Raw genomic sequence first — 13936 nt, forward strand, 5'->3', positions numbered from 1 at the left:
GGCGCTCTCCTGGGTGATCTGCACAGCCCACTCATCAGCTCCGCTCAGAATCCATCTTCATGACGTTCATTCAAATGTTGCATTTCCTCCTGGCGAGTGAATTTTCATTCCTTCAACAACAACAGCATAGAAAAATGCTCCTACAGTGCTGTGATTGTATTCTTGGGAGACAAACAGGTCTCTTTCATTTGAGGCCATGTTCAAAGAGCCATTCAGGGAGGGAAAACAGCTCAGACAATCACTAGAGCTCAGAAGAAGCTTTTTAATTTTTATTAAAATGTTATTCTTCACAGAGTATAGAAATACACTTGGTGACAACCTATTAGACATCAGCCTTCCCTTTCAAACACACACGAGAAACGGCAAGCCAAACTCTGCAGCTGCGAATGTATTAAGTCGTACATACATAGTGTCAGGAGGACATCAACAGGAGAACATTTGACAGGTTCTTCTCAGGCACACAGAATTTTCTGAGAGATTATTTTCCCCCTCAGTAAAAGCTGAAACAATTAAGAAGGCTTTGAAATAGAGCTGGAAGGACCACAGTAGTAACACAGTAACGGGGCCAAGAGCTACAGATGGCATGCACACAGGGCCCAGGGGGCAGCAGAGCCTCAAGAGGGGTGCCAGTCCCCTGTTTCTGCTGTGAGCAAACAACTCTGTGGGGTGACAAACAGAGAGGAAGGCGTTCCCTCTCGGAGGAGAAGGTGTGTGGGTTCACACTCAGGAATCACAGGACATCACACAACAGAAAAGGAGGTGCCTTACACGTGGCTTATACTGAGCTTCCTCCTAGGGGACAAGGGCCAGCATGGCTAAAACGGGGGCTGCTAGGAGCACTGCCTTTGAGATGTAAAAGTCTGCCAGTGAGGAACACCCATCCACTCAAGGCACCAGACTGGCTCCACCAAGTACCATGAACAAGAGCAGAACATCCTAAAAAGAAGAGCAGAGCTGCCCACTTGCTGTAAGAGGGAAGGGTTGGGTTTGAACTTGGCCTGGGAGATCAATCCCACCGTCGATCACACACAAGAACCAGGTCACTGAGCTGCGGAGAAGAGCGCTCTCTCCCACCCGCCACGGTCCACACTGAAACCACTGGGGAACGGGAGTGAAGCGATCAACCAGGGCGTGGAAACCAGAATCATACAGCACACTGAAAATGAGACCAGAGGGTTGGCCTGTTCTCTGCGTCAGACTAACAAGTCTTGGGGCAGCATCACTTGTCCTAATCAAGTATTTTTACCTTAACGGCACCCAAGAACCCGGTATATGTCACTTGCAATTTCTTCAGCACCTTTTAATTCCAAACACTTGCCTATGTTACTTCACTCCTGTAAGTCACTCAATACACGGCACTATACCGACTCTGGTCTTTTGTTCTAGGTCATGTGGAAGAAAAGAAGACTGTGCCGTGGGCATTTCTCAGACTGTCTTCTCCACTACAAAGCTTTCCTCCCTGCTGCTGTTGATCAAGTGCAGTGTAAAGCGGAACCTCCAGTGAAGGGCTGGCAGTTTCTAGGCAGCACTACTGGTGACTGGTGGAAGCGGGTACATTCGTTGGAGGCCTCGGTGACACCAACAGGGTGTAAAGGTAAGCAGAGGTGGGACCAGTCATCCCCCATTTAAAACCAGAAAACCGGATAAAGGGGTTAGAAAATGGGTCAGATGACTGACTAAGGAACACCACTGGCCACTGTGGCTCCGACTTCTCAGTACAGAAACTTTTCCTATTTGTTACTCCTATTTAGTTACCCAAATAGGCTCTTCACTGGGCATGGTGGCACAGACTTTTAATCTCAGCGCTCAGAAAGCAGAAGCAGGTGGATCTCTGAGTTTGAGGCCAGCCTAGTCCGTATAGTGAGTTCCAGGCCAGCCAGGGCTACAAAGAGAGACCCAGTCTCAAAAAAATTAAAACAAAATTTAAAAAACCAAACCAACTTCACCTTTGTGGCCATTGCAGCCCATAATTATCTTGGGCCTCCTCCAAGTACCTGCTCCCTTTGGGTTCTTTCCTATGCACAGGGAAGGGAGGAGCCCCCTAAAAATATGCATGAAGGACCCTCAGACCTGTTCCATACTGTCCTGCTTACAGTGGGTCTAAGGACACAGATCACTAAGATAGATGGATATATACTCCCTCGATAAAGGGGCAACTGGATTTTATGTAAACTTCCCTTTTGCCCAGACAGGAGGAGTCACCCCACAGTGGTTCACAGCCAGAGTGCAGGAGAGCAGAAATACATAAGCTCCCTGTTGCTTCCAGGCACTTCCAATCCTCACTAGGAGTCTACCTTTGGGAAAATGCTCACTTTATTGTTTCTGCTCATCTTCCGCTCCACCCGGCCTACTCTGGGCACCTTTGTCTGGATCAGCTCTTCTGGGGTATTGCCCAGTGGGGGAAGCAGCCTCTTCTTGCTATTTCGGGTCTCAGAGAGCCACTGAGGGGGCAACTCGAAAGGCCCAAAGCCAAACTGCAGAGAATATTTATCAGGGAATATCCCGTGTTCCACAGGGGCTACCGGGGCCACCTGAGATGGAGAGTCCACTGTGCCTGGAGGTGGTACAGAAGGTGCAGGCTGCGGCTCCTGGTCTCCCTCTGGGCAGGAGGTGAGTACCTCCTTGGCCTGGCAGTCAGCTGAGCCAAGACACTTGGCCTCACTCTCTTCCTCATCCTCTGAGGGCTTAAAGATCTGCTGCTGCCCGATGTGGAACATCTCCAAGAGCTGGCTACCAGAGCGCATGCTGGGCTCCAGGCTGGCCTCAGCCACCCCACTCCCAGTACTAACCACGTTTCGGCGACTGTACCGGTGGTGCAGCTGCACCAGGGTCCCAACCAAGCACTTGCGGACGGATTTGTTCACAGTTAGGAAGAGCACAGGGTTGGCCAACAGGGAGACTTTGGGCAGCCAAATGGCAGTGAGAAGCAAGAAGACGGAAGTGTTAGGTACATTGAGCACGGTCTGGTAGACGACCAGGGTGGCATAGGGTACGCTGCAGAGGATGAAAACTGTCACCATGGAGAGCAGGGTGGCATGTAGCTCAGCCTCCCGCTGGGAGGCATAGGGGATGGAGATGGTGTTCTGTGGGGTCCTCAGCGCAGCAATGATGACTTTCTTCTTCTGGCTGGCACTCAGAGCCCTCCGGATCAGGATTAGGAAGAGGAATACCACAGCCACAGGCACAATGACCGTGGTGACATTGTAGATCAGAACGTATACCAGGTGGCCCAAGGAGTTGCTCCAGACTTCCGTGCAGGTGGACATGGCATAGATGTCGGCGACATTGGTCACGGCAAACACAGGGACACTGGCCACCACTGCATGAGCCCAGATGTACATCACTAGCTCCCGAGACTTGGCGTCAGATATTTTTCTTTCCAGAGGATAGAGGACTGAATAGTACCTGCAGGACATAAGATCACAATTCACTTCACAGGGAAAAAATACTCTTGAAATTAGGGTAACCTAAACTACCAAGAATCCTCAGAATGGGACAGTAACTGAGACAGGTAGAACTATTTGAAGAATCCAGGAAGCCAGACCTTGAGTTTTGAGGACTCTGAGTACAGTGGGAGAACCAATAAACCAAAAAAGCAAAACAAAAACTTTCTGAAGACACAGAGAAAAGCCCCATCTTCATGCAACTCTTAAGACTCTATCAGGAAAACAAGCAAATACATTCAACTCATAACTAGCTTTAGAATTGTTGCCATTTTAGACTAGCTTTAGATCTTGAGTGCCTTCAACAGAAAGGATACAGATCCTTAAAGTCTCCTAGGTGAAGGATAACTGGTTTTCCATGTAATGATAAGGGGTAACTTGTAAATTTTCTTTATTGAGAAGCCTCTGTCACAACAACTTTGTCTCCATACACGTGGAAAGCAGACTTACACCCCACTCCATACACTGCAGATTATTAGCCTCCTGCTCATGGCAGAAGACACCCAAGTGAACGATGAGTCTCAATCAAATCCAGCCAATCGCACTGTGTCTGCCCAGCATCCAGTTATCATAACTCTAAGAGCAACCAGCAGGTCTCAAATGAATTTGTTGTTAAAATTCAGATGAGGGACTTTCCCCTCTTCCAAGCTATAATTTGATCATTCTGTAAGTACCAAAGAATTCCAAATGTACCTTGTCTTCTTATCATCAGTGATCTGGGAGAACTGAATAGTTTCTCAGACCCCACAACCATACCCATCACCAAGGGCTACCATCAGCCATCAGAGGCATGGTGAGATTCTTCTTATTAGCTTGGCCCACCACTCTGCTGTCAGCCAACACTGGAGGTGCTCTCCCTCCCCTGATGGTAGTCCCACACTCCTGGGGACAGATAAAGAATGAATGACAACCGATGCTATGAGCACCCCTGTACCCCTGTGCCAGACTGGGTTGCAAACATGAACAGACTCTACGAGAATGCGTGAACAATTACAATCTAGAAGGTGATGGCTCCGCCGGAGGAGGTACTTGGCACAGAGCACCTACGGTTACCTAGGAAACTATCAGAGAAAGTGGCACTGTTGTGGAGTCTGGTGATGGACAGTGAGGGGATGTGCTGAGGCAGAGAGAGACGTGATTCAAGTACCACACAGGCCATGGATGATCACAGAAGGGTGGGGCACTGTGAACTGGGCTCAAGTTCCCCCTGGGGAAGAAGAAAAGATTGTGCATGAACAATGCATGCTCTCAAAATACTTTGGCCCTGAATACAGATAAATTTTTCTAATCACAACTCTATAGACATCTGATGGTACCACTCTCACACATAAAAACATGCCCAAGAGTGCCCTGGCTCTGGTTGCCACTTGCTCACTGCCATGAGACACGATCAGGCAGGCATCTATTCGTTTCCCATCCCATTACACATTGGGAAATAAACTAAGATATGCACACAGCTCGTTATAAATAATGTTCTCAGTGTGTACGTCTCTAAGAAGAGGATGCAGGAAGTGTAGGCGGCCTCGTAATTAACTTGCCGACTTAGTGTCATAGAACAAATAGATGCAAGGAAGCGAAAAGATCCACTTCTTCAAGTGCACCTCACTGATGCCTGCAAGTAATCTGTAGCTGAATAATAAAACAGGAATTTATCGGCCTGGTTTTTCTACTAAAGCATTTGTTTACTTTTCTGTATGAGTGATGGTTTATCAGCTGGAGGGAAACCCAGGATTTTTTATTGTTTGCATATTTTCTTGTCTAAGATCAAGGGCCTAGACATAACAAATAGGGATTATTGTGCTGATTCATGGTGTAACAACAAGAAAATGTTCTAAATAATATGTTCCCACTCTCATTGAATCTTATTCTTTAAAAATATTGGTCTGGGGAAATGGCTCAGTGGTTATAAGCATTTGCTGCACTTCCAGAGGACCTGAGTTCAGTTCCCAGCACCCACACAACAGCTCACAGCTAACTGTAATGCCTGTTCCAGGGAATCTAGTGCCCTCTCCTGACCTCTGCAGGCACCAGACATACACACACAAACATACACATACATGCAGACAAAACACACATACACATAAAATAATAATTTTAAATCTTCAAAAAAAAAACCCCACAAAACTCTCAGCATTCATAGCAACCAAAAAGTGGAAACAACCCAAATAACTACCAATTGGTAAATGAATAACCATGGGCTTTTCTGGGCTCATAAAACACTAACGGGATGCTGACACACGCTCTGACATGCTAAATGAAAGAAGCCGAAAACAAAAGAACACATGCTTGTGATTCACTTACATGAACTGCCTCACAAAGGCCAACACAGAGCCGGGAAGCAGATGAGGGGCTGCCTGTGGTACAACGATGGATGGGAACAGAGCGAGGACCCACCAGCATGAGGCTTCTTGGGAGAGTTAAGGAAATTCGTACACTAGACTGTAGCGCAGACACAATCCAAAAAATATACTAAAACTCATCGACTTGCATCCTTAAAATAGGTGATTTTTTTTCTATAATATGTAAACGATATCTCAAAACTATTTTTAAAAAAAACTTTCAGAAAAAAAGAGTCCATAATGTAAAAGTGAAGACCTAAGACTTCACTAACACCGGGTATGGTGACGTGCACCTGTCATCCCTGCTAAGAGAAAAGCTGAAGCAGGAGGATCTCTTGAGCCCAGGAATTTGAAGCTATGCCAGACAACACAGAGAGACGACGCCAGAGTATAATGGGATTACAGAAAGACACTTGTGTGACACAAATGACCCAACAGAAAACCAAAGCATTAGAGCCCCCATCAGAAGGTAAACTGAGGCAAGCGCTCTGCCATCCAAGTCATGAATGATGGCAGTAACTAAGGCATTTGATTCATTCCCAAACATCCATTAAAGATGATGGAAGAGCAAACAACCAACCGGACAGCATGAAGCCCCAGAACTAATTCCTCCAGAAGAATTCTGGTGTCATCAGGGCCATCTAATCATTCAGTAAGTAACTCCCTTTTTCTCCCAGAAATGCTTACATCCTCCATCAAAGAGCCCTAATTGCAGAGTTATCATTTCGATGGGCAAGCTACTTCAGATGGCAGTGTAAATACAAATTCCAACCAGGCTAGAACAGCACCATGATCCAGTAGCTTCCTAGTGATAAAAATCCGACCCCTGGGTCTTTTCTGAAGAGGGTCCATGGATTCAACTCATCCTTTTTTAAGACTCTGTTTTGGACATGCATTCTCTTTCTTATGGCCATAAGCAAACCAAAGAAGAAACCAGTGTATGAAATATCAGCTACTCATCATTCACTCCATGATGCTCATTTTTAATGCATAAAAACAAACAACGACAACTCAGGGCTGGAGAGATGGCTAAGTGTTTAAGAGCACTTGCTGCTCATGTGGGGGACCCAAGTTCGGTTTCCACTGCCCACATTGAGCAGCTCACAAATGCCTGTAACTCCAGATCCAGGGGATGAGAGTCTAACACCCTCTTTAAACCTCCACAGGCAACTGCACACACACACACACACACACACACACACACACACACACGAATAAAAGTTAAAATTTAATTACCTGTCCAGGGCAATGGCAGGGAAACTGAGGATAGTCACAGAGCAGAAGACTTTGTGTAGGAATTTGACAACCTTGCAGAAGAACATGGTGTAGATCCACCAGCAGCAGTGAGGGCTGGTGCTGAGGATGATGTCGAAGGGCACGCAGACCAGGCTGGCACAAATCCCAGAGCAGGCCAGGTTTTTAATGAACCTGTTGGTGACAGATTTGAACACGGTTGTGCGGCAAGTTGACCATAACACCATGAAGTTTCCTGGCCAGATATGTAAAGAAAAATAAATAAATGGAAGTGAATTAAGGATTTAAATCAAGAGGAAAGACAACAAAAAAGAAGAAAGGAAAGAAATACAGGTTAATTATTTTAACATGCTAAGAGTTTGCTTCAAGGATATTATACTGTCATTTTATGTAAAATTGCTAGAGCACATCCATACCAAAAATTGCTCATGAAATTTTAGTACTACTTTGGTTTTTTAATTCCAGGCAAAGGATATTCTATGATGGCTCAGTCTTATTGGCAGTATAAACAATGTTACATACTCATCCCAGGTAGTCTGTTTTTGTTTCTTTTGAGACACGGTCTCATATAGCCCATGATGTCCTTGAACTAGCTATGTAGTCAAGGATGACATTGAACTTCTGATCCTTCTGAGTGTATTCTCCAGGTCCAATCTACAAAGTGCTGGTGATAAAAGCCAGGGCTTTGTGCATCTACCACCTGCTGTCCCCTGACCATCAGACAGTCTACTCTTCTTGAGTTTGCCAATGACTTCCACGTTGGAGAACACTCCAACAGAAGCACAGTGCAAGCCATACACGGAGTTTACAAATCTCTAGCAGTTCACAGAGAAAAAGGAAGCAAGTGGATTTTAATGATATCTTTTATTTAACCAAATTACTCCCAAACATTGTGATTGCAAGATAACATTACTGATAAATTACTGATGAAATATTTTCCTTCCTTGCTTTTGTGCCGTCTTCAAAATCCAGTGTGCATTTTATTTTACATTTCCAGAGCATCTCAGTTTGAAGTGGTCATATTTCAAGTACTGGGAGGCCACAAGCAGTGAATCAGTTTGCCTTCTGTTGCTGTGATAAGCACCATGATCAAAAACAACTTGGGAGCTGGGCAGTGGTGGCCTATGCCTTTAATCCCAGCACTTGTGTAGTGGGTAGCTGTTCCAGCTTTGACCTGGAAGTTCCAACCCCCATTGAGGCTTCGGTAACTGTCACACCTACAAGGCGGGGCTGAGAGAGGACGCTGAAGACCTGAGATCTGGATGCACAGGCTCTCTTGGTTCCTGGACCCTGGACACTGGAGGTAGACCAAGCAGAGTTCTCCAGAGAATACCGCCGGACTGCGCCATGCCTTTCCCAGACCCTGTAGCCTATCCCTTCACTTGTAAGTTACCCCACAAAATAAACCTCCTTTTTAACTACATGGAGTGGCCTTAATAATTTCACGAATACACTTGGAAGCAGAGGCAGGTGGATCTCCGTGAGTTCAAGACCAGCCTGGTCTACAAAGCAAGTTCCAAGACAGCTAGAGCTATTACACAGAGAAACCTATCTTGAACTCCCCCACCCACCCACCCCCAAAACAAAACAAAACCAACTCGGGAAGGAAATAGCTTACTTGGCTCACATTTCCATGCCACAGTATATTGTTGAGGAAATCAGGGAAGAGTAAAGCAGGAATCTGACTGATGTCAAGAACTGAAGCAGAAACCATGGAGGAACACTGCTTCCTGGCTTGCTCTCCAGGCTCAAGTTAAGCTGCCTTTCATGTTCCCAGCACCCCTACCCAGGGGTGGCACCACCCACAGTGAGCTGGGCATTCTCTCAATCATTAATCAAGAAAATGACCCACAGACTCGCAGCAGGCCAATGTGATGGAGGCATTTTCTCAACTGAGGTTCCCTTTTCCCAGATGATCCCTGTTTATGTCAAGTTGACAAAAAAAAAAAAAAAAAAAAAAAAACACCTAACCAGCACATGTAACTAGTGACCCACACACTGGACAGTGAAATTCTAGAATTTGCAGCAATAACGACCTCATCAACATCTCTCTCGGGACAGTTTGCCTCTCTGGCTCCCACAGGCATACTTTCTCTGGTTTGTCTCCCACCTTCCCTGGAATGAACTTATTTCTGTCCTGCCAGACAGTTCCCAATTAATGACACAGAGACTTCTTTTTTAATTTTTTCATTTTACACACGAACCCCAGTTCCTCTTCCCTCCCCTTCTCCCGCCTCCCCACCTCTCCCCACTCCTTAGAGAGGGTAAGGCCCCCCTTGAGTAGTCAACAAATTCTGGCATATCAAACTGAGGCAGGGCCTAGCCCCTCCCCCCTCCATCAAGACTGAGCAAGGTATCCCACCATAGGGAATGGGCTCCAAAAAGCCAGTTCATATACATGGGGTAAGTCCTGGTCCCACTGCCAGGGGCCCCACAAACAGATCAAGCCATACAACTGTCACTCACATTCAGAGGGTCAATTATGAAAGACCGGCCTAAAGCTTAGGCTTTTCTCACTAGCTCTTATAACTTAAATCAACCCATTTATATTAACCTATGTTCTATCATGTGGTGTTACCTTTCTCCCATCTTGTACCTCCTATTTCCTCTCCATGTCTCCTGGCATCTCCTACACACCTAGATTCCTCTTTCTCTTCCTTTCTCTCCCAGGAAGTCCCACCTATACTTCCTGCCTAGCTATTGGCTGTTCAGCTTTTTATTACACCAATCACAGCCATACATCTTCACACAGTTTTTTTCATCAGCCTCTAATTGGTCTTTTTCAGGGACTCTGGTGTCTCTACAACCTCTTCCTGCTTAGACTACCTGTTCCTGTGGCTTTCCATCACAATGCTGATGACTCCGAGATTCATGTTCCAAAGAAGCCTTTCCCTCTCAACTTCAGACTCCTAACTCCAATTAAGCCTGATAATGTAACCCTTTCTCAATGTGTCAGCCTCTAGGGCCTGTGTATATAATCTGGTGTCTGCCTGTCTAACCTCCTACCTTTTCTCCTCTGCTTTGCAGGACATCAGCTCTCTGGTTGCTCTTGAACTACACCAAGGTTAATCCTAACCCTGGGGTATCTTTGCATAGCATTTCTAGATTGCCTGACATGTTCTTCATATATGTTTGGTTCTCTTAAGTCCAGGTTTTAGTTTAAATACTGTCTCCTCCAAAAGGCCTTCTCTGATCATCTCTCTATTTTAAACACTTATGTTCCTCCCTCCATAGCCTTCATTATAATACCCTACTGTTCCCTGATAGCAGGTCCTTAATTACTAGCCATTTGCCTCTCTCTTTTTCATCAGGAGAAAAAAAAAAAAAAAACATGTCACTCTTGTTCAGTTACAAGTCCACACACAGCTCAATATTGGGGAGAGTAGGCATCTTATAAATATTTGTTAAATGAATTTATAAAAATACATGGACAGACAGCAATCAAAAGTCCTTGTAGTGAAACCATCCTTTGGGGGTATGGATATTGTCATCCGAGTTTCCAAACTGAACTCTGAGTTAGAATGACATACTAAATCAAAGCCTGTTTTCGACAGAGGCCCCTCAACTGCACAGTGAGCTCCAAGCTCAACTCTCAGACTCCTAGACCTGAAGCCTGCAGCCTGCCAAGCTGCCCAGAGCCCATCTTTAAGAGTACCACACAGCACATTCTTCATTTGTCTGGTGAGAAAGAAGATCCATTCTGTAACGTGGCCATCCCCCTAAGGACACTGCTTGCTCTTGTTCACCTGCCCAGAGGATGCCTGCTAACGAGCCATTTTGACAGCAGAGCTATGTGCTGTGGAAAGGACACAATGCTAAGCAGGGCACAGCAGATCCAGAGCTCCAGAAAGGGTCACCCCAAGGACCTGCCTTGGTCCCTGAATGTGGACAGAACTTACTGCCAAGTTCTCAAACACAATGTTCTATGATGCCTATTATCTGGTAGACAATGTAGAAAAACCAATTGATGTATCTAGGTACAAAGGCCAGCTGCTTCCAGGAATTCTCTACAGAGTTCTGTATTAGCATGGTGACTCAGTAAGAAAACATCAACAGTGTTTATACACACACACACACACACACTCCCATTTATTCAGGATAAGAATTGCTTATACTGATTTCACCTGTCACCAAGGTGATAAGCTGAACAGTAATGATGTATGGGAAGCCTGCTGATTTGGAAGTTCTTTCTAGGCCTTTCTTCACTGACACACAGATTAGAGTCTGACCAAAGCATCCTCCCTTACATAGTTTTACAGGCAGGACTTAAAAGTCTTGTCATGGTCTATTAATGAAACAGCCCACCAGAAGATGTCATCCATGAAGAGATGCACACATCACAGTCTCCTTGATTTTCACCATTGGGTCTCTTTCTTTCACACTAAGATCTTTCACACTAAGATCTCCAAGTGTGGTGGTTTGAATGTAATTGGCCCCCATAATCTCACAGGGAGTGGCACTATTAGGAGGCATGGCTTTGTTGGAGTGGGTATGGCCTTGTTAGAGGAAGTGTGTCACTGTGGGGGCGGGCTTTGAGATTTCCTATGCTCAGGATACAGCCTAGTGTATCAGTTGACTTCTTGTGGCCTGCAAGATGTAGGACTCTCTCAGCTCCTTCTCCAGCGCCACATCTGCCTGCACACTGCCATGCTCCCGCCCTGATGATGATGACTGAGCCTCTGAAACTGTAAGCAAGCCACCACAATGAAATGCTTTCATTTATAAGAGTTGCTGTGGTCATTTATAAGAGTTGCGTGTCTCTTCACAGAAATAGCAACCATAACTAAGACACTAAGCTTCTGCAGCAAGCACCTATACCAACTGAGCCATTTTGCACTGGTCCCACAGCCTGTATATTTTCAAAAACATATTTTGGATTTTCAGGCCATAATTTTAACCATGTCACATCTGTGTCTAAGTCCCCTTCTGTAGCACCCCAGGGCTGCTGGGCACCTCAGCCCTTGGGGACATTCTAAAGTTGTCTGAGTAAGATCTGTGGTCAAATCCCAAAGGATCACTGGCAACCCCGCTCAGCAGAGCCTTCTCCCATGCCCCTGGGCTGCACAGCTCTTTCCAACCTGAGAAACATTTCCACTAAGTCCACAGCGGTGGCCATCACATTCCTGCTGTGGTCCCATGGCAGACTCAGGGAGCCTATGGAAGACTGTGGTTCACTGAGTCCAGCACCAGCTTCCCTGGGTGATGAAGCCCTGACAATGAGCACCCCAGACGGAAGCAGTCAAGAGCAGAAAGTGCTCTTAACTGCTGAGCCATCTCTCCAGCCCCAAGCCCACAGTTCTTAAACCTATATGACCATTGGGATCACCTGGAAACTTTTAAAATGCAGAGTCCCCCACATCTGACCCTACTACATCAGAACCTCGGAGAGCCTGGGAATCTTTAATTTCATGTACCCAGCAGGAAATTCAGAGTGAGTAACCACAACCATTTCCTCCTAGCTTCACCAAGCCCAGCACCTCAGGAGCACTACACTCAGAATTCCTTAAATAGAAAGAGAAACAGTGTCCTGTCCCACAGCATTAAGGGCAAACACAGAAATCTCGGGAAACTCCAAGAACAAGTGTCCACAGATCCTGGAGGGACTCCTTCTCCATCAAGAATCAGGGTGGAGCTTGGCTCCTCTGCTGGGCAGGCTGAACTCCAGCTGCAGAGGCAGCTCTTCCTCTGGGAGCAGCAACACTAGGAGAAACACAACCTTTGACCAAGTTTTAAATCTTTTTTAACCAACCTTCTCTGATACTTTGTATCTCTCCCAGATGACCCATTGGCCAAGCAGAAAATATGGAGAGATTTTAATTAGCTTTAATAGAGTTACTTCTATTACCCCCATTCCATGGAGTGCCCTTAAGTATATTGGAACTATCCAATTTGTTTTGGAAAGAAGAGAGGAAGTTGGGGGTGGGGTCCGTTACTTGCTAAAAGCTGTACTGTGCAGGAGGCTGTACGACAGGGTAAGAGGGAGAGCATCCTAGGAGCTTCATTCCCAGATCGCCTCTGGTTGCTGCAGCCTGGGAGCCAGCAAGCCTGCCTAGTCTGGTTACTTCTAGTCTGGAACTTCAGGGCTGTTTCCCTTGTTTCCCAAGGAAACACCTTTTTAAATGATTACTAAGCTGATCTACAACTAACTTTTAAAATGTAGACAATGTATAAGAATACAATGGACAAGGACTGAAAAGACGGCTCAGCTGCTAAGAACGCTTGCTGCTCTTCCGGAAATGGGTTCCCAGAACCCGTGTCAGGTGGCTCGCAACTGCCTCTAACGCCAGCTCTAGGAGATCCAATGCCCTTTCTGGCCTGCTTATATGGGTACCTGCACATAGGTGGAATGTACGTGTACACACACACACACACACACACACACACACACACACACACACTTGAAGCTACAAAGGAAAGAATAAGAATTAACCACCCAGTGATTAACTATTGTAAACTTTAAAAATGCTTTTCACAGACACGGACTTCTGTCTATGCCAGTGGGACCAAACTATGCCTGCTGTACAAGATCTTGTCATCATATGGATTATGTTTCTGTAACAATAAATAAAGCAGATCTATATCATCGTTTTAACAGCCAGATAAAGCAACAGTGCGTTTCTGGTTATATCCCAATTAATTTATCTACTGTGTATTAGTGGGTTTGTTTAAGCTGTTTCTAATATTCCAATATTATACAAAGCTGAATAAATAATCAAACTGCATATATGTTGATGAGAAATTCCTATAAGCAAAATTTCTCTCTATAATACTATATATGTGTATGTGTGTATATATACATATATGTATATGTATATGTATATATATATATATATATAAAATAGCCAATGACCTTCTACAAATACTATAAAAAATGGTTTCTCTGTAGGCTTAAGAAAAGTT

General features: G+C 45.4%; 1 protein-coding gene across 1 annotated transcript; it reads right to left on the reverse strand.

The window, feature by feature from the left end:
• Window positions 1-1128: 1128 nt before the first annotated feature.
• Gpr176 (G protein-coupled receptor 176) lies at window positions 1129-7266 on the reverse strand. Its single transcript, XM_059261130.1, has 2 exons — window positions 7019-7266; window positions 1129-3405 (listed from the first exon to the last, which is right to left on the reverse strand). The coding sequence occupies exons 1-2, from the start codon at window positions 7261-7263 to the stop codon at window positions 2283-2285; spliced, it is 1368 nt and encodes a 455-aa protein (XP_059117113.1). The 5' UTR covers window positions 7264-7266; the 3' UTR covers window positions 1129-2282.
• Between the last annotated feature and the right edge of the window lie 6670 nt (window positions 7267-13936).

Source organism: Peromyscus eremicus, chromosome 4 (genome assembly GCF_949786415.1).
Source record: "Peromyscus eremicus chromosome 4, PerEre_H2_v1, whole genome shotgun sequence".
Lineage (NCBI taxonomy): Eukaryota > Metazoa > Chordata > Mammalia > Rodentia > Cricetidae > Peromyscus > Peromyscus eremicus.

Excerpts from the sequence above, each read along its gene's own strand:
- Gpr176 (XM_059261130.1), bottom strand. The coding sequence starts at position 7,263 with ATGGTGTTATGGTCAACTTGCCGCACAACCGTGTTCAAATCTGTCACC. Across the intron at positions 3,406-7,018 it reads CCTGCCATTGCCCTGGACAG|GTACTATTCAGTCCTCTATC; the intron begins GTAATTAAATTT and ends TATGTCCTGCAG.